The 26,318-nt window shown below is 53.5% G+C and overlaps 7 protein-coding genes across 7 annotated transcripts; 3 read left to right on the top strand and 4 right to left on the bottom strand.

Moving 5' to 3' along the window:
- Window positions 1–132: 132 nt before the first annotated feature.
- Window positions 133–2,727, top strand: MRS44_004598 (uncharacterized protein; the record flags this gene model as incomplete). The annotated part of the gene is made up of 7 exons (XM_046280920.1): window positions 133–366; window positions 435–488; window positions 555–1,170; window positions 1,224–1,426; window positions 1,478–2,198; window positions 2,247–2,396; window positions 2,450–2,727. 7 exons carry the CDS (start codon window positions 133–135, stop codon window positions 2,725–2,727), a joined length of 2,256 nt encoding a protein of 751 aa, XP_046136268.1.
- A 1,468-nt stretch (window positions 2,728–4,195) lies between these two features.
- On the bottom strand, window positions 4,196–8,892 carry MRS44_004597 (uncharacterized protein; the record flags this gene model as incomplete). The annotated part of the gene is made up of 3 exons (XM_046268862.2): window positions 4,196–7,387; window positions 7,439–7,643; window positions 7,694–8,892. 3 exons carry the CDS (start codon window positions 8,890–8,892, stop codon window positions 4,196–4,198), a joined length of 4,596 nt encoding a protein of 1,531 aa, XP_046136269.1.
- Window positions 8,893–12,674: 3,782 nt separating this feature from the next.
- MRS44_004596 (uncharacterized protein) lies at window positions 12,675–13,514 on the bottom strand (the record flags this gene model as incomplete). The annotated part of the gene is made up of 1 exon (XM_046280921.1): window positions 12,675–13,514. The coding sequence occupies one exon, from the start codon at window positions 13,512–13,514 to the stop codon at window positions 12,675–12,677; it is 840 nt and encodes a 279-aa protein (XP_046136270.1).
- A 1,720-nt stretch (window positions 13,515–15,234) lies between these two features.
- On the bottom strand, window positions 15,235–15,864 carry MRS44_004595 (uncharacterized protein; the record flags this gene model as incomplete). The annotated part of the gene is made up of 1 exon (XM_046275603.2): window positions 15,235–15,864. The coding sequence occupies one exon, from the start codon at window positions 15,862–15,864 to the stop codon at window positions 15,235–15,237; it is 630 nt and encodes a 209-aa protein (XP_046136271.1).
- Window positions 15,865–16,549: 685 nt separating this feature from the next.
- Window positions 16,550–17,848, bottom strand: MRS44_004594 (uncharacterized protein; the record flags this gene model as incomplete). The annotated part of the gene is made up of 5 exons (XM_065622264.1): window positions 16,550–16,643; window positions 16,703–16,811; window positions 16,875–17,037; window positions 17,203–17,437; window positions 17,493–17,848. 5 exons carry the CDS (start codon window positions 17,846–17,848, stop codon window positions 16,550–16,552), a joined length of 957 nt encoding a protein of 318 aa, XP_065478336.1.
- Window positions 17,849–19,002: 1,154 nt separating this feature from the next.
- MRS44_004593 (uncharacterized protein) lies at window positions 19,003–22,082 on the top strand (the record flags this gene model as incomplete). The annotated part of the gene is made up of 5 exons (XM_065622263.1): window positions 19,003–19,057; window positions 19,276–19,531; window positions 19,590–20,305; window positions 20,360–21,943; window positions 21,997–22,082. The coding sequence occupies 5 exons, from the start codon at window positions 19,003–19,005 to the stop codon at window positions 22,080–22,082; spliced, it is 2,697 nt and encodes an 898-aa protein (XP_065478335.1).
- Window positions 22,083–23,488: 1,406 nt separating this feature from the next.
- On the top strand, window positions 23,489–25,579 carry MRS44_004592 (uncharacterized protein; the record flags this gene model as incomplete). Its single annotated transcript, XM_046273632.1, has 3 exons — window positions 23,489–24,086; window positions 24,134–25,172; window positions 25,222–25,579. The coding sequence occupies 3 exons, from the start codon at window positions 23,489–23,491 to the stop codon at window positions 25,577–25,579; spliced, it is 1,995 nt and encodes a 664-aa protein (XP_046136273.1).
- Between the last annotated feature and the right edge of the window lie 739 nt (window positions 25,580–26,318).

Here is a 26,318-nt window from a genome sequence, read left to right as displayed (position 1 = left end):
TTGGGGAATGTGAGCGGACCACCTCGACGACCCCGACACACAAATCCACCCCAGAGACGGCCCTCGCTACATACAGCCCCGCGAGACGAGACACCTGCGCTGTGCTCGCTCGCTCCCTTGGTCGTCGTCGTCATGAACGAATTCCACTCGACCGGCGCCGACGCCTTCTCCCCTCAGATCCCGCGCGACCGAACTGGCAGCATGTCCGTGGGCAACGCTCCCGTGAGCCCTCCGGGCCCGCCGTCCGACCATGGCGGTGCCGCTGTTGACGATGCTTCTCAGAGCCCTGATGGCGACGCTGCGCCGGGCCTATCCGGAGCTAGCCCTGAGGTCCTCAAGCAAGTATCTGAGGTTCTATCTTCCGACGTACGCCTTCCCTGCTTGGACAAGATGGCCCGATGGACCTGTGGATGACATGCTGATGGCATTGATAGATTGGCGTTGTTACTCTCCTGAACCGGCTCAAGCAGAGCATAGCTTCAGCAAAGGTATGCGCCCTCACCAGTTCCCCTCCGATGCCGCCGCAATTCATCCCACTGACTTCTATCTCGTAGGAATTCGCCCTGTTCCTTAAGAAACGATCTAGCCTCGAAGAGGACCATGCCAACAGTCTCAAGAAGCTCACTCGCACCACCCAAGAGGTGATGCGACGGCCCGACCACCGCCAAGGCACCTTTGCCGGCGCTTACGACGCCATGGCGAGCACCCACGACCGCATGGCCGAGAACGGCATCGAGTTTGCCAACGAGCTGCACCGAATGCACGATGAGCTGATTGAGCTCGCCAACGTCGCCGAGCGAAGCCGAAAGCAATGGAAGGCCAATGGCCTATCAGCCGAGAACAAGGTCTCGGAGATGGAGCAGACCATGCGCAAGAGCAAGACCAAGTACGACTCCCTCGCCGAGGACTACGAGAAGGCAAAGATGGGAGAGGCGCGCCAGAGCGGCAAGATGTTTGGCGCCCTCAAGGGTCACAAGTCAGCTGCCCAGCACGAGGAGGATCTGTTAAAGAAGGTTCAGGCGGCCGACCAGACCTACAAGGGGCATGTCCAGGCGCTGCAGACCGAAAAGGCCCAGCTTGTGTCGTCGACACGACCAGAGGCTGTCAAGAATCTACAGGAGTCCATCAGAGAGATTGATGCGGGTGTGGCGATGCAGATGCAGAAGTTTGGTATGTCGGCCCAACCCCAATCTCGCCCTCCACGTTAACTAACCTTCCTCGAGCTTCCTTTAACGAGAAGCTCCTGCTGAGCAACGGCCTCAGTGTCAGCCCTATTCAAGGTCCGGGTCAGAGCAGCACTTCACAGCGTAGCTTGCGGCAGGCTGCTTCGTCAATTGACAACGAGAAGGACTTGAATGACTATGTCGTTGCGCAGGTCAGGAGCATGCCTGCCAATACGGGCGAGATCAAATATGAGCGCAACCCAGTTAGTGTCACCGGTGCCCATCAATAGAGCTCCTGTTTAACGGTTTCGTAGGTGCTTAACCCTCCGGGCTCCAATCACCAGCCAGGCGGTCCAGTCCAACAACCAGCTGTGACACTGCCCCCATCCCAGGGAAGCTTCTCTGGTCCTCAGCCTCTGGGGCCTGGCTCCAGGACTAGTACCCTTGGCCTCGGCCCTATTACCGGTGTGACGGGTGGCGATGGCCCCTTCTCACCAACCGACGATCCTCGTCCCTTCTCCCAGCCTCATAACAGGAGCTTCAGCCAAGGAAACGTGCCGACACCGCAGGGAGGACCAGGACCGCAGTTTACTGGCCGAGGACCTAGTCAGCCAGCGCCTGGACAACGATACGGAAATGGAGGTTCTATCAGCTCAGCTGTCCCTCCTCAACTGGGTGCTCTTCCTTTCCAACCCAACGCATCTCCCCCTCAACAATCCGGCCCATACCAGGCTCCCCATGATCGCAAGGGCAGCGGCGTCGGCCTAGGTCAAGGTCAAGGAACTCCTGCCGGACGGTCGCCGCCGCCTTACGGAGTCCCTGGCCACCCTCCACCTGGTGGAGCCTCAGCACCATCAAAGCCCATGTTTGGACTCCCCTTGAGCCGTCTGTATGAACGTGACGGCCTAGCGGTTCCGATGGTGGTTTACCAGTGCATTCAAGCAGTTGATCTGTACGGCCTCAACGTGGAAGGCATCTACCGACAGTCGGGCTCCATGGCTCACATCCAAAAGCTCAAGAACATGTTTGACACAGGTATGTCTAGTAGACTGAGAGGTGAGAACGGAGCTGACTGTGAAGCAGAGTCCTCTAGCCCGGCTCTCGACTTTAGGAACCCCGAGAACTTTTATCACGATGTCAACAGCGTCACCGGCCTGTTGAAGCAGTTCTTCCGTGACCTTCCTGATCCCCTCCTGACACTCGAGCATCACGACAGCTTCATCGCGGCAGCCAGTGAGTTTACCTGTACTCTATCACTGAACGAAGCATACTAACACTGTTCCTAGAACATGACGATGACACTGTTCGACGTGACTCCCTCCACGCCATCATCAACAGCCTACCTGACCCCAACTACGCCACCCTCCGCGCCCTCACCCTTCACCTCTGGCGTATCATGGACAACTGCCACAACAACCGCATGAACTCTCACAACCTGGCCGTTATCTTCGGCCCCACACTCATGGGAACTGACCCAAGCACCGCCATCGCCGACGCAGGCTGGCAGATCAAGGCGATCGACACGATCCTGCAAAACACGCTGCAGATCTTTGACGAGGACTAAACTTGACTTGAAGAGATGTTTAACCACCGCATCATTGCGTTTGGTTAGGAGGCTTAATGGACACATCTCAGAGCTGGAGGAGAAGGGGGGGTGGGGATCTTGCTTCGCTCGGTTCAACGTTGGCTTTCTCTTCATGTTGCATGGCGTCTCGTATTTAATGCATGTTCTCTTCTACGTATGTTTGAATTTTAATGTAAGACTACTGGGCGGCCATGCTGAGCGCATCCCTATATGTTTGCTTTCAAGTTGAGTGGTGTGTATTGCCAGAGCTACCTGGGTGACAGGGGCTTGTCACCTCGATAAGTTGCATGTTTGTTTGCGTTCTACTGCTCGAGGGAAGGTTCTTGCTGGCCCTAGGGAGGTACAGCAACTGCCCGGATGCCCACATTGAAGGTGGCTTGAGTTGAGTTCCAGGTTTGCCGGTGGTGTCACTGCATAAGGGTAGTAGTTTCGAAAGAAATATCAAGGAGCTTCAACAATTAACAAGGAGCTTTAAGAGAAACACAACTCCAAACTCCCCCTTCCCGTCTCCGACCCGTGTCCCGGGCCGCTTACTCCGGGTTCGAGGTTCAACTTTTTCGGAGCCGCCACCCGGTGGATGGAAAAGCTCCACTTCCGCGCCGGGCCAGCCACGCGACATTTTTACCGTTTCGGGAAATACGCAAAAGAGGCAAAGACGAAGCCCCTGAGCGGAACGACAGTAGCCAAAGTAACCCGCCTCTGACGACGACATCATAGTATCACAAGACAATTATCGAGTCATTTCTTTGAACCAATTGAATTCCTCATTCGTTCTCTTCACCCATCTATCACGAGTGATGTGCCACGAACAACAACCACGCTCATACGCATTTTGTTGAATGTAGAGGCCCGGAACACACATAAAAAACACCCATATCCGATTCCCGTTTCATACACAACATGCAAGTGGTTTTTTTCTTTCGTGCGTGTGTTTCTGTTTCTTCAACATTGTCCGTTCCCCCCGTTCACCGACCGCCCCCCTTCTTTGTGCGCAGCGCCATGCAAGAAAATACAACAAACACAAGAGGAAAAGTAAAAAAGAGACAATAGAGAGTTTGATGCCGTGCAAAAAACGAGATGATAAAGCCTTGTTGCCCCTGAAACAAACGATGAAACCCCAATGTACCATGCCCGTTTAGCCGCCGACCGCCCATGTAACATAATAAAGAAAAAGTGATATATCCGTCTTTGCAGTTTCGCCCCCCTTTCTCGCGGTGCATGGTATCGCTTGGTTTCTGGTCAAACATACGTTGAGTTCCGTACAAAGGGTATAGCCGTGAGAGTAAAGATAAAAGAAAAAGGTCCAAGCCAGTCAGAGCTCCCAAAGAGTATGAGGTGTGTGTGTGTGTGTGTGTGTGTGTGAGGGTGAGCATGTAATGTATAATGTATGATAGTAATGTTGTGACAGGTGTGCCAAGAGATACACAAGTCGAGTAGTTTGAGCGCCTCACTGGATCTTGATGGCTTCGAAAAGACCAAGGCTCAGGCTCGTATCGTTCTCGCCCACGTTAGGAGTTGGCTCACTAAGCACCTCCCATCGTCGAAGAACAAAAGGACTGAGTCGCTCTTGGACCGCAGGCCCAATGCCGTACTGAGCACCCATGCCACGGGCGACGGCACTGTGCGGTGACGCCGCCTTCTCTCGGTGTGACAGCATCAGGTTGTCTGATGCCGCCGGCTGAGGTGAACTGAAGAGGTAATACAACCGCGGGTCGGACGATGTCCCAGGATGAGGGAGGCCGCCTGGTGTAAGAAGGATGGCTTTGGCGCAGTTGACTCGCAGGTCTTCCGGAAGTGCGTCAACCAGGAGAATGGCAATATCGAAGACTTGTTGAGGAAGCGAGCCGATTGTGGCAGCTGGCAGTTGCTCCAACTCGAGTAGTAGACCACAGAGGACGAGGATGATACGTGCTCGGATGTCGTGAACGGCTGGCATGGGAGGTCGCGTAGCGGTGGCTGTTGGAAGAGGCGCTGACGGAGGCTCCGAAGATAAGCTGTGGAGGGTGATGAAGCGCAGGATAGCAGGCAGCCAGTGCTCCAAGACATCTGCGTGGATGTTGGATCGCTCCTGGGGTCCTGCTGCAATAATCTCCCATAAGTCTGTCAGTTTGTCCACCATGCCCAGAGAGAGCTGCGCCATCTTTGGAGGAGCCTGGCCTGAAATGATGGCCTCGACGACGCCCAACAGATTCTCAGCCATGTGGATAGGCTGCCTCGATCCCGTCTCAGTAGAGCTGGGGAACTTGAGCGAAGGAATTAGGTCGAGGAATCCAGCCTGAGCTTGGCTCTTGAGGTGCTGGGTAATGTCGTCGCTCAGGCAAGGCAAAAGACTTGTCCACATGATGTTGCCCGCCTCGATTGCCCGTTCCATAGACTTGGCAAAGAGTTCGAAGCGGGACGAGCTTTGATCGGATACTTCGTTCGAGTTTGGCTGAGGCATGGCCAAGTCCAGATTCAGCTTGAGTTGGCAGAAAGGCAACGTCAGCTCGTTTGCGATTTGTAGGATCTGGTCAAATGAGATTTGCGTCTCGCCAGGGTCTCCTGGGATCAAGAGCTTGGTTGTCACTTTGCGCACAATACCGACAGCCTCGGCTGGCAACGACTTGATGCTCAGGGCGTTAGATACTGCAGTCGAATCCACCAGCACGAGAGTACGCAGTGTCTCGAGGAGGCTCTCTTGGCATGAAGTGTTGTCGAATGGAAGTTCGACCCCGTTGCCGTGGCTTCTGAGGGCAGAATACTCCAAGAGGGCATTGCGAACGAGATTCAGGAGGCCCTTGGGTTGCTCGAACTTGGCGCATTTTTGCTCAGTGCGGAATCGATAGCTTTCCTCGGGAGAAAGACCCGTCGTAGTCGGTAGCGAGGTAATGACAAGCTGCAGAAGCTCTTGCAGATAGGTGGCGGACCCATGTTGAGTTGATACCATCTCCGGGGTCACGTTCTGCATGCTCGCAGACGGCGGACTAGCTGTACTCATGATGATTGGCATTGCCAGGCAGCCCGAACTTACGAGAAGAGGGAACAGATCCGAAAGGAGAGGCCGGTTCTGAAGGGACCGAATATGGCTCGTCCAGTCCGTCATGAGCTTGTCAAAGTGCTGAGCGTCGAACCCCCGTATCCTAGCCAGCAGCATGCCAAACACTCGCCGCGTTTCATCCTTCTTCGCCCACCCTCGCTCAAGTCGAGGAATGATGGTCCTAAATAGTCGATTCATCGTAGGAGGGTCCAGCCGTGTGCCGCTAGCCAGGAGCTTCTCTATTTCCTCCGCCATTTCGCTCTCGGCATGTTGAGCAGGGGCAGACATGATATCGGACACAGGCGAGCAGGCGTCGATGGCGTTGTTGCGATCGCACTGGAGCAGCTCTCGGTGAAGCTCGCTGGCCATTTCTTCGTGGCCCGTCATCCGTTGAGCAAGGCTGGAGAGGGCAGCGAGCAGTGGTCGGTGTACAATCCCCTGCTCCTCGTTGATCGACTTGAGACGCTCGATTAAGCTATTAAACAGGTCATCTGCGCTACCCAGAGCAAAGAATATCTGCAGGTTTGAGCTGATGGTGTCAGCGCAGGATGCGAGGACATCAGCATCTGCTGTTTTGGAGCAAGCTCCGAGGATGTCTGACAACATGGTAAAGTCTTCAGCCGTCTCCATGATGCCACGGATAGAGGTGTACATCGCCAAAGACAAGGGAGGGTGTGTTTTGGCGGATAGCTGGTTGATTAGATAGTCGCGCAGGTGCGCGCCAATGCAGCTCCTGAGGGCATTACTGCTGCTTCCTATCCGCTGCAACAGCTTTTTGAGAGACATTGGCTTCTTCTCAGATAGAGGATCGCCAGGAGCCAGTGGGAGACCGAGGGTGTGTTTGACGTATTTGATGGCGTTCGCAATGTCCTGCTCCTCGTCGATAACTGAGTAATTTCCGGCTCGTCTCAGCAGGTTTCCTCTCTCGCCCCTCTTCTTCTCAGACAAAGCATGGACTGGCAACTCGACGAGCAGTCGACTCGAACAAGGGCCCTCCACTGGATCAATGTCCGCCTCGTCGTGATAACCACCGCGGGCAATCGTCCATTGCATGTACTGGGAAACGGAAAAGTGGCCGGTTCGAACGAGCTCTGTCACAAGGTGATACACAAGCTGCTTCCGCGTCTTGTCGTGAATCGCAACTCCATCCAAAATCTCGAGAATTGGTGTCGTAGGGTTTACGCGGAACTGGCTCCACTGCCGTATAAGTCGCGCCGCAACAAAGACCTTGGCAAGGCCTGGGCGGTGAAATGAGGTCGCCCACTCCACAACCGTCTTCATGATGAGCGGCTTGTTCTCGCTCGTTGCCCAGCATTTTGCCGTCAAGTTGTCAACCGGTCCCTTGAGCGCAGCGTCAAGCAGCTTGACCAATTGACTCCGGCCAGCCGGGGGTGAGGCGGTACTGGACACGAGGAGTCGTGAGTTGCGTGAATGAATCGTTTGTATAGCCGTTTGAGTTGCTTCGTGGTCTGGGCCGAGAGCAGCCTGGAGCGTGTCCCGGTACCTGGACCAAGCACTGGGGTAAATGAAGCTTTCCGGGTTATTTCTAACCAAGGAGCCGAGCAGAGACGATAGTCTGCTCGAGAGTTGCACAAGAAGGTCTTGATCAGGGTCATTGTGTATCTGGTGCACGTCAGATATGGCGACTGAATCAGTGAGGGCGATAAAACTTACCACATGGAGATGGCTGAGAAGTGCAAATACAAGTCGTCGGCCATACTTCCGAGATCTGAGAAGATCTTTCCAGTATATCTGGGCTATTAGAATCCACATAGGAATTTTAGACTGAGGGCTATTTTCAACGCCCGAAACAACCCAGTCTAGGTAATGATCTCTGTCTAGCAACTGTTCGGAATACAGGTTTGTTGCCAGACGGATGCTATGAAATGGTCAGTAATTGGGTCTTGGAGACAGAAGCAGATAACTTACGCATATGTAACTCTGTTCTTCCAGTCGATCTCGCCGAACCCATTAACAACAGAATCGACAAACTGCTCAACAAGTCCGGTCCAGTCTCGAGCCCACTTCAGCTCACCCCCCATGACAAAAGCCCCATTCACCCCCTTTCTCTTGAAAGCTCTTATCTCGTTGGCGCCGACGCACTTGGCTAACCAGACAGCCCTCTCGGCAGGGACGTTCTTGTTCAGGCACTGGTCAAGCAGGGTTCTGCCGCGGATTCCATGGGGAATCGTCCGGCTGAGACGTCGCAGGGAGATCGCAGGGTTCGCCAGGTCTTTGAGCCAGACCTCTCTCTTCGTATCGGTAAGGGTCACTCGCGGGGGGGGCTTGAATGTTGAGGGCGCGGTGATCTGACCACGGTGCCTGCGCTGAGTCAAGACACCCATGAAAATAGTAGAAAGAGCATTGAAGCCTGACTTTTGCTTCAAGGCTGGGAAAATGGCCAGCTTCGCGGACGACGTCTCGGCAACGTTCAGGTTGACCTTGTCCCACGTACCCTTCGTGATGGCGTCGCTGCTCCACTCATCTTCGTGATGCGATCCATTCCACGGGAAGAAATCGGCGTATCCTGAGTTGAGCCCCTTGCTGAAGGGGTCTACTGGAGTTCGGCCGGGAATATCGGATCGGTTCGTTGTCAGGTATCGCGGAGCGAGAGGAGGCACTTCGACCGTGTACGGTTTCGGTCGAGTATCCTTCTTCGCCGGCGCAGGCGCGGCTGTGGTTATTCGGGGGGCGGATCTGGGCTGTGTTGGGGGTGGACGGCGCGTCGGCATCGGCATCATGGTCGAGCTGGCGCTGTTGCTGGCTGCTGGGCTGACGGCAGCAGTAGAGAAGGGGTCGGTGTTGGTCGGCAGGCGTGAAGGGGTGAGGCTCTGGGGAGATTCGGTAGTGGGTATAGGGCCGGCGGAGGCATCGTGGGATAGTTCAAGGCGGAGGCGTGAGCCGCCCCGTCTTGGGGTTGTGTTATAGCGATTAGGGGTGGCATCGGTGGTATCGCCGGTGAGGTCGATAAAGGACGAGTCTTTCCGGACTGGCGAGGCGGGCAGGAACTGGTGCTGCTGCCCGGATAACGTGCGCTGATTGGGAGGGCGCTGAACGGGTAGCGATGAAGAGCTCACGGAGCGCTGAGGCGGCCGCGGCTGGACGCCCATGGGGGTCCGCGAGGTCATTGCTGGGTCGGGGGCGGAGGCGCCATTCCGGAAGATCTAGGTATTCGATGTGTTGAATGGTGGTTGAGGTGGAAGTTTATAAATCACAGGGCAACGCGATCGCTCGAGATGAGGCCGCGGTGTCCTGCGAAGTTGGTGCTGAGGTGAGAGGGCGATGTGATCCGCTCGGTGTCAAAATGTCGCCCGATAGGGTTCAAAGCCTCGATCGCGTCGTCGTGGGTGACTCGTGAGCTGAAGCCGGTAACTCGGCCGCGCAATCCGACACAAGCGAGAGAGCAATCAACGTGATGCCGATATCCGTGAGTGAGTCGGTCGCGGGTGCGATGCGTTTATATGTTATCTCGTCTATCGCGAGCGCCGTCGTTGTCGTCGAGATAATGGGGTCGAAGGGAGAGGAGGGGGGCGCGAATGCCCTCGTGTGATGCAGATGCGAGGAAGAGTATGTACGGCACAAAAGAGGAATATACTAAAGGCGAGCAGCACACAAACGGCACGGAACCCCGACCGAGAGCGGCGACATGGATTGGATTATGAGATGGGAATGGGGTCGACGGGGCGAGGCACAAGGCAAGCCTGAGCGTCTGAGGTGAGGCAAGCAAGGCAAGGTAAAAGGCTCTGATGGGAGGAAATATGGGGACGGAGACCTAGGGAGGGGGGTGGGTGAACCTGAACCGTGTGGGTGCGGACAAGCTGAAAGTCGAGGGTACTGGCGGGAGTGGGCGGTGCGATCCGATTACCCGCTGTTTCTCGGTGAATAGCAGCCGATGGGGACTGTACCCGATACCTGAAGCGTGTCCAAAGTCCGGGTTCTGATCCGTCTCTCGGTTTGAGATGCTTCTCTATCGCCTGCCAGAAATCGGTCCCTTGAGTCGTTTTAACCGTGACGGTCTGCTGCGGGCGACGGGCTACGGGCTACGGGGACCGACGGGGGTTGGGATTGGGGATCCAATTCCATTACCTGAGCTTTATTAGGGGACTTGGGATTTGGGTCCGGGATGATTGGGGGGGGATAATCCTGGGGGGGCGGCGCGCTCGGTGGCGACGAATCGTGCTAAAGATGGATCGTGGTTGGATGGATGGGGATGGACCCGGGACCCCCAGCTTAGCCCGGGTAGCGACGCGCAGGGCTTCACAACACAACAGGCAGTTGGACGCACTGCACTGCGCTGCGCTGCACTGTGCCTTGCCTAGGTTTTTTCCTCTTTCCGCAGGCTGTTGTTTGTTTGCGACGAGATGAAGCGAATCGGAATGGTCGAGTATGTGCGTCTTGACAAAGTTTTCTCAGTCGTGTATACCCGAACGAGAAAACGTCTTTGCAGTTGATGATACGTACGGGCTTGCAGGGTCAAAGTAACTTCTACAACAATACCCAGGTACTGTAGCCATCCATCCATCTGCATCTGCAACCCCGCTTAGAGAGACACAACACACACTCTAATCGCCGACCAAGATCGCAAGGAGCATTTTCCCTCGTGGAATGTGCGTTTACCTTGGGGTGGTGTGCAGGTGTGCTGCGCGTGTAGAGGCGACCCCGGCGGAGAGAGAGTCAACAAAAGAGGACACATTCTCGTCAACGACATGACCAACTCGTACTTCAACCCGGCCCGGAGACGCCCAACATGTTAATAGACACATGCTCGGTTTCGCAGTGTTGAGGCTGAGCGCAATGACGCTTCTTGACGCTGCTCCATCGACGCTTGTCTCGGTCCTTTGTGCGATCCATGTCTGCGGGACATGACAGCTACTCCGATCCAGCCAGCAACCCATTCAGCCATCATTTCTCAGCTTATTCCTTACGGCATCCAATCCGGATCAAGGAGCCGATTTCAATATTCGCTCGTGCGTTCCATCAGCTCGTTCCCCCTCCTCTCTCCAAAACAAAACCCGCGGCAAAAGAAAAGAGCGACACTGGACATTGATGTCCATTAGTCGTCCTCCATCCATCCGTCGTCTCTCTCTATCACGTCCCCATCGATAACTAGTCAGCCAAAGAATCGACCGATAGTCCCCAATCCAGAACCGCCTAACAGCAGCGGCCGCGCCGCGGTGTGTGCCACCCATCCACATCCCACGCAGTTCCCTCCCCCTTGCTCCCCCCTTCTCCAGCGAGCTGGCTCTGGGCATTTGAACTTCCGGGGGGTCAACAACGAGAGGGAGCGAAGCAATAAGCGTGCGCCACTGCAAGCCCCCGGTCGGCGCGCCGCTCCAGCGGGCAGCGGAACCTATTATCGGGGCCATGAGCCAATAACGCTATCTCCTGGGGTGGATTGGGCGATTCCGGGTCAATCATGAGGGAGCAGATCATGGGGTTTTCGTGATGTTGCTGCTTGCTTGCTTGCTTGATTGATTGCTCGCTGCTGTTGGGTCGCGATAGCCGCGCTTGGCTCTGTTCGCTTCGCTTGGCTTGAGCCCTGCGTTTGCGTCCTGGGCTGCGCTGCGTTGCGTTGCGGTGTGCAGCATCCATCCCATGCGGAGAAGTTGATGATGATGTCGTCGGTCGGCCCACGTCCGGGGCAAGACATCACCATCCTCCATCACGCGGCGGAAACTGGAGCTTCATGTGAAAAACTACTGTCATCGCTTGCTTGTTTGCCGTCGTTACTCGGAATTCACGGAGGCTAATAGTAGACCGCCGTCGGCATCATCTCCTGGACCGAGTTCCTTTCCCCGCCGACAGGCTAATTGAGTTTCCCAGCAGAAAGACAGTACGCAACACAGAAGCTCGGATCCATTGCCGTCTCAACAGCTTTATTCCGAGAGCTTCCTAATTAGTCGTGGGGCAGAACAAGTCCAAGACGCCGAGTTGAGTTGAGAGTTGAGTCGAGCTGCAACTGTCCCCCGGCATCTCCATAAGTTACCTCGTCTACTGTATTCCGTCACACTGTAAGTAGCGTTAATTAGTCGTCCCCCTTGGTAGATCTTTCGGAACACCCATGCACGAAACGGGAAGCCGGACACACCCTGCCCCCATTCAACTGAACTCCTCACGTTGGCAACCCCCAGGGAAACTCGCTCGCCTGGGCGCAGGGAATCGGATCGTCCGCAGGCCGGTCGCAGAGTGCCGGATCACTCCGCCCAAGCTGTGCAGCTGCGACAGTAACACGACATGTCACCCATTCTGAGGGTGAGCGAGGTCCGAGCTACGGTGAGCAAGCAAGCAAGCAAGCAAGCGTGTCGCCCTCTGTAACGAGCCACGGACTTTGTCTCTATCTCACCAGAAGAAGGGAAAGGGTCGATCTTGGGCAGGTGACTGGTGACCACGCCACGCGGTGCCAAGCACAGCGACACGGACGTTTCCAAGCTTCTTCCCCCCTCGGTACCCGTGCCCCGACATGGATCTTTGTTCGGATGTGTCTTATCTGGGACATGCTTGGGATGGATGGATCCAAATGTCTGTGACGGGCCAAGGCTGTCACAGACACAGCTCTCGCTTTGGACAACAGCGCAGCGCAGGTGAAACAATGTATATTGAAAAAGCGGGCTAGTTCGGTTATCTGCTCGTCTTCTCAAGGAACATGCCTTGAAGATGGCTGCAGGTTGCCGCTTCGTAGAGAGACAAACATATGCTGTGCAGAAGAGGACTATTGTCGTCCCAGAGATCTCTGCCGTTCCGTAACAAACTAGAAATCAACTCCTCCCATGCGGTCAAGATTGTCGTATCCAATCTGTCCAGTTAGTTCGTATGCAAAAAGAATGATGCCGCCCCAAATATCACCCAATTCCCAGCCCAAAGGGTTAAGTTATGTAGCCAGGTACGTCGTCTGCATCAGGCTGTCATGCCATTACAGCTCCCCCGCAGGACTGACTGACCACTCGCTCCAGCCCCTCTCCTCGCCGGGCAGCTTGATGGACTCCCACTCGTCTCTGGTGACACTCTTCCATTCGTCGAGGGGAAGCCACCCAATCCTCGCACGGTCGCCGAATCCCCCAACCCAGTATATCTTGGTCACCACCAGGCGAGACCAAGAGCTCTCGTGGATAACGTTGCCCGGCAGCCAGTACTTGGCATCCGGGTGTCTGCTGGTGAAGCACGCGGCGAGCTTGACGGCCGACACGGGGTTCGACTCGATGGGCTCGAGGTAGCCAAAGAGGGCGAACCGCGGCAGGTTGGCCGCCGAGTAGGGCACCGTGTCCGGGGCCGAGGAGGACGCCTCGGATCGGGTGTTGTACTCGGAGGTCGAGATGAACGGGATGTAGGCCGAAAGCCGGGAGAGGAAGGAAATTCGCTTGGTAGGCGGATACGGCGGAACCCAGTTCATGGACAGGGTAATGTTGGATCCGGCTCGGACGTTTCGGAAAGTGGTTGCGATCTTAATCTCGAGGATGGTCGGGTTGCCTTCGTCCTCGCAGTCCGCGACGTAATCCATCATGCCAATGGGCACGCCTCCGAGTCCCTCGGGGAGGGTCTTGGCCTCGAGGCCGTGGTCGCCGGGGAAGACGGTCGAGAGCGTCGCAAGCTTGGTCAGGGCGAGGATGCGACGAGCCATGACGACCGACTCGTGGACCGACGGGATTCTGTGAGGGGCGCTAACGTCGACATGGTCGTTGTCGGCGAACCACTCGGATGGGTTGAAGGCATTCGCCGTGGCAGCGAAGCCGGCGATGGCGTGCGCAAACTTCATGGTCGAGGTTTCGGCCGAATGTGTTTCAAAAGGAACGATGCCGATATCTCTATGCGATATGGGCAGAAGGGAGCAGCCTTATATTGTACAAAGGCTCGTCACATGGAAAAGAAGGAGAAAGCCGGAGAGAAGGAGTGAGGGGGGAGCAAGGAGTTAATGGCCACAGGCTGCGGTTGGCGCCTCACACCAAAACACTTGGAGGAGAGAAGCTCTTCGCTAGCGAACAAAGCGGGCACGAGGCGGAGGCGGCCGCGCTAGGTAGAGGAGGGGGAAGGGGTCTTTGATCCCATGATGATGTTACCAAGCGCCCGAGGGTTAGATTGATAAGATTAGATCCCTGTTTAGCCGGCCGAAACCGGGCAGCGAACGGTTGACGTGCGACCGCTAAGTGGCCCACCAAGAGCTTGAGTGCCGCAAGATGGCATGATTTGGTAGACAGCCACGGTAGTTGTTGCCCTTTTTGAGGCTATTGTCCGTACATGGACGCGGAAATAGCCTTTTCTTTCCAGTGTCGGTCGTGATGAGAGAAGCCAAGCACCTGTACCGTCAGTGTTTCATCGGCTATCAGGGCTCGATGCTCATTTGGTGAAGGGAGGTCCGCCACACCTTGGGTTCGCAGCTGGATGAAACTGAGAAGGTGAAGAAAGGGTCAAGTTGCAAAAGCATCAGAGTTCCATCAGATTTGTTTCATATTTTCATACTTAAAGTTAATAGAGAACACTCCCCGTGCCCTTCCTAAGTCCAAGCCAAGCTAACTGGCCCTGACTAATCATCAGTTAGCATAGGCCGTTCCTTGAGCAACCAACAAATTCACAGTCAGCGAGCCAGGGTCTCCATCCTTCGCTTTTCCTCTGACCCGCCTCACCTGTTTTTATTGCCAAGAGTGCTGGGTAAATACCACTCACATTTTGGAAGAAAGCCCGGAATGGCCGGGTCGTGTGCGTGATATTGTTGCTTCCTCTGGAACCGGATACTTGGCACGCCAACTTCGCTCCTTGGCATGCCACTGACAAGGCCTCTCGTAACAGATTCTTATGAGCATGCCTTTAGGCTTATGACAGAATGATACTGAATGAATGAATAAAAATTCCAAAGCAAAATACTTATAGTATCGTAGAGTCTTTCTAGAATTTACATAGGTTCAACGCTATCGACAAGGTTGGCGCGCGTCAACCACCCACACTCTTTGCTTTCGGAGGGACATGATTACAAGATTATGGAGCGTAGCTTTAAACCAGTATCGCATGACACCGAGCGTACTTGTATCAAAAAGCGAAGTTCTTTTAGGGCTTGAGTTTGGCATTGTTTCCATTTCGGACCGAATCGTGGGCCACGATTCATGGCCCACCTAGGGTATGGCGGTTTGGGTAGGTTTTTCCACGTTCATAACTAATTCAACAACACCAGTGCCCAGAAACAAGGATTGATTTAATTTCACCCCTCATGGGTTACTAAAGATTTCCTCTTTTCGAAAGAGAATGTAGAGTGGGAAAATCAACACAGGCCTGACTTCAAGTCTGTAGACTTTTCAAAGGATTAACAGCATAGATAACACATATGGCAACAACCTGATGATAAAAAGTCTTCTTACTGCGTTCCTGCTAGATAAAATATAGAATAAATTGCTATTTAATGGAAATCCCTTGAGGTATCATTACTATGTGCTGTGCCAAATTCGAGTCTGCTCCCACAGTCCTACACCGAGATAAGTATCGGTAGTTCACCCACCACCTCCTCCTCCACCACCACCAGCACTAGAGCGTCTACTTCGACGTTTGGCCTTCTCGTACAGTCCTATGCAGCTAATCAAAACCGACACGTCAAACTGATCCCCGTAGTTGGCTCGAATTTCCAAAACTCCGCACTCCGACAATGTCCGGTCGCTGGTGAAGACGGCAAGGATCTCATCTGTCTGTCCATCAACGAGCTTAAAGTTCCTGACACTTAGACTCGACGGCGACATTCCGGATACGCCAACCGAGTGAGTCCTCTTCCAGAAAAGTATTCTGTTCTCAGAGGTTGCAATATCAGGGATGGCTGTTTGCCAGCGGTACTCGGAGGCCTTGAGAACTGACTCTCTGGTGATGTCTTCCCAGGCCATAGAGTCTGGTCCAGCAGGACCGGCGAGTCCGATTTTCAAATCTCCCGAGAACTTGGGGAGATGGCATGCCGCAACAACCGGACCGGTCTTGCTGGCTCCACGATGGAGGGTAAGGTCGGGTTTTCCTGGGGTGAAAGAGGAGACGTCGACGTAGAATGAGGCATCCCCGGATATCGGTTTGACATCGTAGTGTTTAGAGAATGCGCCTCTATCAATTTGAAAGCGACGGCTTAAGTCGGACGACGTCATGATGGGTTAAGTGTTGGTTGATATTTGAGCAGTATGTGTTTCTCTGCACTTGGAATTTGATACTCGCATCTGGCCGTTCTTTCGCAAATGGGCGAGATGTTCGAAAGAATGGGTTTGAAAGTGAGACTGGGGAGGTAATCACGATTACGCTGCGTCCAGGACTAGAGGGGGGGTTAGGAGGCTATTATATGAACCCTCCAACGGGAGAACGGCACAAATATGCAGATATTACTGCAGAAACGGAAATTTATATTCCTTGTCTCTGGGCAACACGCTGACTGTTGGCTCGTATTCCTCGTGATAATGGTTTCTTGAGGCTGGGCGCCGGCACCACCTTACGTCATCTTACGGCTGGTGAACTAGCATTGGCTTGATTCGAGATCGGCAATGCATAGCCTGGCTTGCCCTATAGCTGAATGGACTATTTTACCTCATGTGACTCTATAGCGGGATATAAATCGAGTAGTTAGGTGCTGTTAAAACGTGGAAGCCTAGAAAATGTTTCGGATCTGGGTAGTTGACACAGTAAAAAGCATTGGTACATTTGCCTCGATGTTGTTCCCGAATTAAATCTCTTGAGGCACGTTTCTTTAGAGGTAATGTAGGACTGCTCCATAACGCAACACATTGAGAGCAGAGTTTATGAACCCTATGAAAAACTAACTCTTGGATTGCCAGTATAGACCTAGACTCGGAGCTTCACCGGCATCGATGGTGCTTTCTTGTAGAACACCTTCCTTGCTATGCCGTCTTTGACCCAGTCAGCTCCATCCATTATTCTGTAAGGGAAACCCCGAAAGTCAGTATCGGCTAAACGTTGCAGAGAACCATCACTTACGACATCATGGCAAAGAAGGCATATGCCTCGGCTGTCTCTGTAGCGTATTCAGGTTCACCGTTCCCGTTGTTATGTGTCTTGGCTAGGTTAGAAACGTCTATGTAGCCGTCTATTGTTGTCAGAAAGTTAGTTCTATCCTCTGTGTCCTGAAAGACTGTCACGTGGAACTTACAAGTCACGTCCTCAATGAGCTCATTCTTCTTTCGGGTTTTCTCAGAGTGCTTGCGAGTCCTGTATACACCCTGGCCGTCCTTGTCATTGTACACCCACTTTCCGTCTTTGTTGAGACTCTGTTGGTCAATGTCTTTACGAGCGAGGAACCCGGTTAGCATCAACTATTGGGAGAGAGATGAGGGTACACTCATGGGTTACTGTCCTTCAGTCCCATGCCCACTATTCGCGGAACCATACCAGTGGGTAAACTCGTGCACGAAAGTGTTGGAAACGCTGGCGTCGAAGGATCCTATCTTAGTCTCGTCTCTCGTGATCTGGGCACCAACCGGAGAACCAGCGTTGATGGGCTTGGACTGGAAATTGACTGAGCAGATGTGAATCACGTCCAGCTCGAAGAGCGTGGTACCCGTGGCACCATCCATGCAGGGCTGACCTGGAGGGTTCTGGGCAACCTTTTTCCTCCAATCCATGCGTTGTCTGTAGTACCATCCTCCTGAGTAGCCCTGTGCAAACTTTTCCGGGTGTCGGTTCTTCATCTTGAAGTCCTCCTTGAGCTTCACCCTGGTTTCTTCGTCGTAATCAGAAGAGTCAAGGTCAGGAGTTTAAAACCACACACCTCTGGGTTGAGTCAGACCTACGAGAGAGTCTGGACCACCACTGATCCGTTTTGGCGTTGTCGTTCTTTGCATCAGGCATGAACCCAAAGCAACGACCCATGGCCCTCGCGATACGGTACTGGGCCGTCTGCCGCGGGTTGCTCTTCTTTTCAAAGCGAGGCAAGACCAGGTTGAGATCTGACTGTGCCTTTGTCACCATTTTCAAGGTGTCTTCGAAGCTTGCTGTTACATAGTCCTGGTGTGCTCTGCAACTCCCGTCAAACGTCCAGCCGCCAACTGTAAAGTCTTGAGCCCGGACCTGGCCCAGGAAGGCCAGGAAGCCGGCCAGAAGCCAGGCCAGCTGAAGTATGCGCATGTGAATGAGTGTGGGAAGAATGAATGTATACAAGCAAGGGTCAAGAACTGCTAAGGAGAGGACGGCGGTTGGGGAAGAGAAACGCAGGTAAACGGGACCGGAGCAGTGAAAACGAAGAGGCAAAGCTAATCGACTGTTTATATTGCATCTATCATCCCCGAACCTTTCATACTTGACCGGATCAGAACCGTGAATAATAACAGGACCTCGATCATGTATGCTGTTGGTCCGTGAAAGCGCTCAGCCCCGTAGTTGCACGTATATTAACTCTATTTGTGGAGTCCCTGGCCAACACGATGATCAAAAGGCTTCATTTCCGGCTAGACCCTAGACCCAAGGCCCACCAAGATGCATGATCTGATGTGTTGTACTACCATCTAGGAAGGTTCCCAGACCTTTTGTTCTCAGACCATGCATGGGTGACTTGCCTGGGTTGCGCCAAGAGCACAGCCAAGTGAAACGGTGTCTTCGCGGTATGTTCAGTTAGTTAACATGATGACTTAATCCCCAGCATATTGATTTCGTTTACTTGAAAACGCATTTTGGACTGAAATGGAAGTCACTATTGTCTTTGTGTGAAGAATCCTGGCTGTGTTCCAACCGGTTATCTTGAGAGTATAGTTTCGTATCACCTATGGGCTAGCAGTTGTCACGTGAAAGACACCCTTCTATAAAGAAAATAGAAGGGCTGTAAAGATAAAGCTACTAATATAATCAATTCGGAAAGATTGAAGGATCGTATGCGATTTGAAAACTCTTTACTCTTGGTAGGATCCGTCGATCCGTCCCCACGTGGTACCATAAAAAATGTGTCACAAGTTAATCCTACGGAAAGGAGCAAACACTCCGGAGACGAGGATCTTGACAAGAAATATCAAACCATCTGAACGAAGCTCTCGGAACCCTTTGCTGGCCAACCAGTGACCAAAGATGCCACCAGGGGTCACACGAGCACGGAGTAAACATGGGTCAAGATCCATGGCATGGCAGAGTTGACGGCTCAGCCGTTTCGATATATAATTTAAACTTTCAAAGCCCTGTTGCATAGCCTGGAGCCGAAGCCACACTCCGAAAACATGGTTGACTGTGGATAATAGGGAGCATCGTGTTGTCAGAGACAAGGATCCCCTGCGTCAACGGGATCAGCCGCAACCATGGGATCCATCCCGTCCCTGGCGAATTTTAAAACCAGCATACTCAAAGACAAGAGTAGAAACTTTTGGGTCGAACATTGCTAGACTGGATAGGCTATGCTGGCGGCAAGGATTCCGAGTTGAACGCATGACGAGGCGAGATCCCTCACTCAAGCTGAAACTGTACCATCAGATGTGGGCATCAGATGATAACCTTGTTCACTGAATTCTGAATCTTTCGAATGACTTAGCCTTGATCTTTTGACTCCTCTGCGGCCTCTGGGCAGACCTCAGTTCGGGAAAACAACCCAGATGGTACCGGAAAAGAGCATGGCAGTCCAGCAGAGACTTCTGGAGTAGCATCCTTTGATTCATCCGCTGCTTCTGGCCAGACCTCGGTTCGTCCCGAGAACCCAGATGGCACGATGAAGGAACCAAACAATCCGACAGGCACTGAAGCAGTTTCTTTTGACTCGTCTGCTGCTTCGGGCGAGACTTCTGTTGCACCTGAGAACCCGAACAACACTGGGGCTCCTTCAAGCCCAACACGGTCTCAAGGTTTCTGGAGCTCCTGTTGGCACCTCTCAACCTGTGTCTTTTGAATCTAGTGCCGATCCTGCCGCTGCCTCGCCAGAATCTCAGAAGCCCGGAGAGACTGGCTCGTCTTCCGAAGGCCTCCCCGATACTTCATTTCCAACTGGCAAGCCGGTGGGAACGGCTACAGGACCAGCAAACCCTGCTGGTACCTCAGAAGGGGCATCCATTGGTTCTTCTGCAACACCAGGAGAAACCTCCGTGGGGACCAGGAAGCCGGGCGAGACTTCAATCAACACTGAGACGAAGGAGCCAGACGACAGGACCAATACTGAGATAGGTTCTCAGGACCCAACGGATACGGCTACAGATTCTGTCAACCCAGCTGAGACAGGTGTCAACACGGAGGTGCCCACAGGCACAGGAGTGAACACTGAAAACCTAACGAATACCGGAGAGAACTCCAGCGCTCCCACTGGCACAGAAACAGCGCCTCAACCTCCCACAGATACGGCAGCAAACACTCAAGACCCGACTGGGACTGGAGTACAGACCAGGAACCCAACAGGCACAGATAAAACCCTTGGAGTCCCTCCGGATACTGCAACTGGTTCAGAGGCGCCAACAAACACGGCAGAAAACACAGAGAACCCAACAGACACCGGTGTTGCCTCCAAAGATCCAACCGACACCAACGTCGCCACTGACAGCCAGACAGAGACGTCAGCAGCGACAGAAGAGCAGCCAAACACCTCAGAAGCCACGGATGGACAAGATACCTCAGCCGCTAGTGAAGAGCCAACAGAGGCATAAGAGCCAACAGGAGAGGCCACGGGAACAATAGAGGCGAGCCAGGATCCCTTAGAAACAACTGAGAAGCCAGAGGAAACCGTCGATCAAAGTACCGCCGCACAGCCGGAGACTACAAAAGACCAGGCGGAAACAACGGGAGACAGGCCAGAGAAATCACCAGCAAGTGAGGTCCCGCCAAAGACGACGTCACCTCCCAAGAAGACATCAGATGACACTAACGATCCCACCAAGAGCCCCGAGCCTACAGAGGCTTCGGAGACCGAAGAAGTCGTGACGGGCACTGATGGAGCTGTCGTGACGTATACGCCAACAAAGGACCCCGAGCACAGCGACCTTACCGAGACCTTGACAACTACTGATGACGATGGCGGGGTCATCATCATCTTCCCTGGAGGCTGGAAATGGTCGCCCAAAGGCAATGCTCCGACAAACCGCCCCCCAGCTCCCACCAAAGAGCCTGAAAGCGACGATAAGGACGACGACGATGAAGATGATGACGATGACGATGAGGAAGAAGACCCTACTTCGACGAAGCCGACGTCAACATCTGCTGAATGTACTGCTACGGAGCCACCAGAATGCACAAAGACTGTGTCGTCTGATTTGGAGGGAGAAGACTACTTGACTACCACGTTTGGGGATTGCCCAGCGACCTCCGGATGTGTTACAGGGAAGCAGAGCACCACTACCACCTATGCCATTGAAACTGTGCCTCTGGATGAAATGTTTGGACCTCTCGAGGAAACTGACGAGTCGAGTGACTCTCCAGATCCCGACAAGGAGACCGACGATTGGTTCAAGGACTTGTTCGATGACGCCGGCTTCGAGCTCGCGTTGAACTTGATCTCCCCTGAGTGTGATGGTGACAGGACTGGAATTCATTTCACGTGCTTCATCGGGCTGTTCCCAACCTTTTGCACAGAGGTCAACAAAAACAAGAAGGACGAGCTCTCTAAGGAACTGACGAGCGAGGACCAGTTTTCTGCTGACGAGAAGCGCAGTCTGTGGTCTTCGTGGTTTGTCAAGCGGGAAGACAAATGCGGTGGGTACAAGTATACCTTTGAATGGACGGGAGAGGACGGCAAAAACGACTGCCTCGAGGACTGCATCGGTGCCTTTGGTCAGGCTTCTGCGGTTTGTGCTCTCGCAGGAGAAGATGGCATCTACGCCGAGGGTGAGGTCGACGTGGGATGCGGCAAGTACAGCTACTGGATCGAAGAAGAGGAAGACGATCCAGAGCCAACAACGACTCAAAAGGAGGAAGAAGAACCAACAGAGTCGGGCACACCTCTCAAGTCCTCGGAGCCTGTCTGTAACGATGCCGCTAACTTCCAAGGCCACGCCAACATCCACAAGAGCAGCGTCGAGAGCACGGCCGAGCAGCTCTGCCAGCGACACCCACTCATCCCCGACGGCAAGTACACGGATGACGAGTCAAAGGAGCTGGGTCTTTGGGACGAGATCCAAAAGGATGTGGACAATGTCAACTTTAGGTATTCCCTATACTGGATCGAGGGGTGCGTGCTTGAGGGAGACAACACCCAATCACCGTACGGTCCGATGGGAAGTGGCGGAGATCCATGCCCTCAGGTGTTTTTCAACGTCTGGGATGGATGTAAGTTTAGTCATGACTCATCTATGAATTTCATCAATGCTAACTGTTCGTAGGCAAGGGGAACGAGGGAGTTGGACGATACATGGATGTGGGATGCATTAGATATAGAATCGATGCCGGAGTTGGAGACGAAGACTAGACATGTAGCCGACGAACCGAGTTCGACATTTACCGAGCAAACAATGGCAATTCCATTCCCAAATATGCAAAGGGCGCTAGCGAATCCATGACGTGGGGTTTATTGCCGAAGTTGCGAGATTGCTTGTCATGAAACAATTTCGTTTGTTCTCGCTGTCTTGGCGATGATGGAGCTACTAGGCCCAGGTGTTTGATACACTAATCTGGAGTCCCTTAAGGGATGCAAGGTGGAGAAGAATGAGTCCAGCATTGATTTCTGACCTCGACCCGAAGCGCCTAATGCGTAGAGAGAGAGAAAGCCGATAGACTTGGGGGAGAAATCAGAGACTCAGCAGAGGTCCATGATCCTAGTGTCGGGTAGGTAAAAGCTCGGATCCATGAAAACGAGGTAGATATGCGCTAACTAGCCGCGTTTATGCGTGATATCTAGGACTATTGAGTAAAAGATGAAACTATAATGTTATGACCTTTTCTCTGCTTTAATGTCGAAGCATTATCGAGCACATTCAGTGCTTGCTTTTCAAAACAAAGGGTCCAACTGACGTTGTCTATCCCCATTTGGGATGGGCACGCGTCTGGGTCTGGCAACGGCTCAACGCCACTGAATCTCTAGCAAGAGGGTTCTGAGACGTTTTCATCATTGTGCATTTGTCTTACTTTTATGGAAAACGCTGAAATGCATTTAAAGGGACTAGACTTGAGGGTCAATTGGCCAGTTCGTCTCAGCACCAGGGCTGAGCGGCATTGAACAGGCACCCCGAAAGGCTATTTGGCAATAATCTCTAAAAAGAGAATAGTCAGGCACATTCCGTCATCATGACATGAATGTAACCATCGGCAAAACATGTCGTTTCGAAGAGCATCATTCCTGCCCTTAATTGTGGTGTCTCGGGCCTTCCTCGGAAAAACCAATTGTCCCACCATCGGAGGAAGGAGATCTCGATAGTTGCTGCTGCAACCATGTTGATCCACGAGGTCGCCTGACCAATAACACGACGTCATTCCAAAACATCCACTCAGGTACCTACCTTAAGGTCCCTCCCGCTGTTGCTCCATCCACCACCTCCACCAACGGCATTGGTCTTGGTCTGATCTCAGCTCTTCTCTACCTCGCTCTCTCTCTGCTTCGTCTCTCTCAGGCCTGGCCAAACAAAACCAAAGGGAATTGCCTGTTTCCCAACATTTTATCCTTCTTCTCCTTTCCATTTCCCCGCCAGTTTCAGCCTCTGCAGGCCACTGTCCTTATCTTTGCGCCCCCCCACCGCCTGCTGCCCAAAGCTGAGACCTCTCCAAAGTTACCCCTCGACACGATCATCGCGACAATAACATCACCATTCTCCGCCTCGCGGGCGCCACTCTCGACTTCCTCTCCCCGAAGCCGACGACGCGCCAACAGAATCAACAGCCATGGCTAGCTTCATGTCCAGCTTCTTCCCTGGAGGGAAAGACAGGAGTGCTGGCGACTCTAACCTCCCCCGACCCGCCACGCCCAAGTCCGACAACTTCATCAATCCTCCCAGCACCCCCCAAGGCAGTCCCAGCAAGAAGACGAACCCTCCTGGTGCCAACGACCTCCCCGCCGCATTCGACCATGCAATGACCCTCACCCCCGGCCTCGAGCCTCCCCTGAGACTGGGCCGTCCCCAGAGTGTTGTGACCCCGCTATCGCTATCGCCTGGCAAGAGCAGCAACGCACAGCCTCTTGACGAGTCCAGCGCCAATGTTGATGACAGTGTCATCCACAAGTCTAGGTCGGGAAGCCCCCTCAAGAAGCAGGGCCAGGAAAACACCCCGCCTGTGTCCCGCCTAGCTGGCACCGACTCTCCTCATCAGCACAACCATGCCGCCCTCTCTCGCCAGCAGCTCTACGAGCACAGGGACCACAGGGACCGGCCTACCACGCCTGGGACCAAGAGGTTTAACACGGCTCGAGGCCTGACAGCTGAGGAGCGTGAGATTCTCCAGAAGCCCAACGTGAAACGCATGGTCAACGTTACGCAGCTTTGTGAGTTCCCTCATGCCTGGCTGGTCTTGTTTTCTAACACCCCCTAGACTTCCTCGACTATTACTTCGATCTTCTCACATATGTTGGTGCCCGACAGAACCGATTGGCCGCCTTTAAGAGCGAATACCCCCCACCCCCTGAAACCGATGAGGAGACACACAGCAAGATGTGGACAAAGTACACAGGACGAGAGCGAGCAAACCTTCGCAAGCGACGAGTTCGACTCCGACACGGCGACTTTCAGATCCTGACCCAGGTTGGCCAAGGTGGCTACGGCCAAGTCTTCCTGGCCCAGAAGAAGGACACCCGAGAAGTCTGCGCGCTCAAGGTCATGAGCAAGAAGCTTCTTTTCAAGCTTGACGAGGTTCGTCACGTTCTGACCGAGCGAGACATTCTCACCACTGCGCAGAGCGAGTGGCTCGTCAGGCTTCTCTACTCTTTCCAGGATGAAAAGAGTATCTATCTTGCCATGGAGTATGTGCCTGGCGGAGACTTCCGCACTCTGCTTAACAACACTGGTGTGTTGTCAAACCGTCACGCCCGATTCTACATTGCCGAGATGTTTTGTGCTGTCGACGCTCTTCATCAGCTTGGCTACATCCACCGAGATCTCAAGCCCGAGAACTTCCTGGTGGACTCTACTGGACATGTCAAGTTGACAGATTTCGGTCTGGCTGCTGGTGTCCTGGCACCTTCTCGAATCGAGTCAATGCGCATCAAGCTCGAGAAAGCGTCCGAGACGGCAGTCCCTTTCGGAAAGCCCATGGATCAGCGAACCGTGGCTGAACGCCGAGAGAGCTATCGGACGATGCGCGAGAACGACGTCAACTATGCCAAATCCATTGTGGGATCACCCGACTACATGGCCCCGGAGGTCCTTAGAGGGGAAGAATACGACTTCACGGTGGATTACTGGAGCTTGGGATGCATGCTGTTTGAGGCCCTCACTGGGTTCCCTCCCTTTGCGGGTGCCACTCCTGACGAGACATGGCGTAATCTGAAGCACTGGAAGGAGGTACTGAAGAGACCTGTGTGGGAGGACCCTAACTATTTCCTCAGCAACAGGACCTGGAACTTTATCACCACGTAAGTAGTCTATCGGCTCCTTGATGGTTATGGAAGCTAACAGCTGTAGGTGCATCAACTCTCGCACGAGGCGATTCTCCAACATTAAGGATATCTGTGCTCACCACTACTTTGCCGAGGTCGACTGGGAGACTCTCCGTCAGACTCGTGCGCCATTTGTTCCTGAGCTGGACTCGGAGACGGATGCTGGCTACTTTGATGACTTTACCAACGAGGCGGACATGGCCAAGTACAAGGAGGTGCACGAGAAGCAGCAGGCCCTCGAAACCATGGCTGAACGCGAAGACCAAATGAGCAAGAGTCTCTTTGTTGGTTTTACTTTCAGACACCGCAAGCCTGCCGGAGAAGACGGCAGCAGCCCTCGAAAGCGTATCCCCACGGACGATACGTTTGGGACAATGCTCTAGAACGAGCCTCGGAGTCCAAAAAGGGCCGGCTGGCGTGGAATTGTGCGCCAGGGGAGAGCTCTCCTCTGACACACTTTTGTTTTGGCTTCAAGGCGGCGAAAGGAGGACTGTAAGATGCAGAATGCCATGGTGATGAGGACCGCCCCTGACCTCCATCCCAAGGCCAGTATTTTTGTTGCACTTTGGCTGCTTTCGACTCTGCTGTATTATCACTTTTTGGTCATGTACTCCCTTCTGCATGCTGCAGTCGAGTTTTATTCTTTTCGTTCTGGCAGGCGGGAGTTTTAAACGGACCTGGTTATTATGATGATGGATGGATGAGGTCCAGTGGCAAGGGAGGAGTCTGCGTCTGGTCAGGCTTCGGGTATAATTGCTTGCTGTTGACGAGAGGTGTTTGGGGGTTACAAAGGAAAGGGGGAAAAAGATAGAAGTCAATGCTATCGTGTAGGAGTTTACAGTGAGTGAGTGGCTTCAAGTGAAACAGATGTGGTCTTTCAAGTGGTATCATAGTGACAATGATATTATCTCGCCCCAGACACGCATATAAGCGTCAAGAGGTAATTCTATCGCAAGCCGCTGTCCAAAAGTCATCAAAATCCGGGTCTTCAAGGACCATCCCATCCATCCGTACATAGCCGGTTCTTGTTCTCTATAAAGTCCTGCAAAAAAGACAGAAGAATCGCGCCACCCATACATATCGTCAGGATCTCCAAAGAGTGTGCCATCCCTGGAAACAAGT

Source organism: Fusarium solani (genome assembly GCF_023522795.1).
Source record: "Fusarium solani strain SB1 chromosome Unknown bctg00000002, whole genome shotgun sequence".
Taxonomy (NCBI): domain Eukaryota; kingdom Fungi; phylum Ascomycota; class Sordariomycetes; order Hypocreales; family Nectriaceae; genus Fusarium; species Fusarium solani.
The sequence above is the reverse complement of the archived record's forward strand: the minus strand, read 5'-3'. Positions and strand labels throughout refer to the sequence as shown.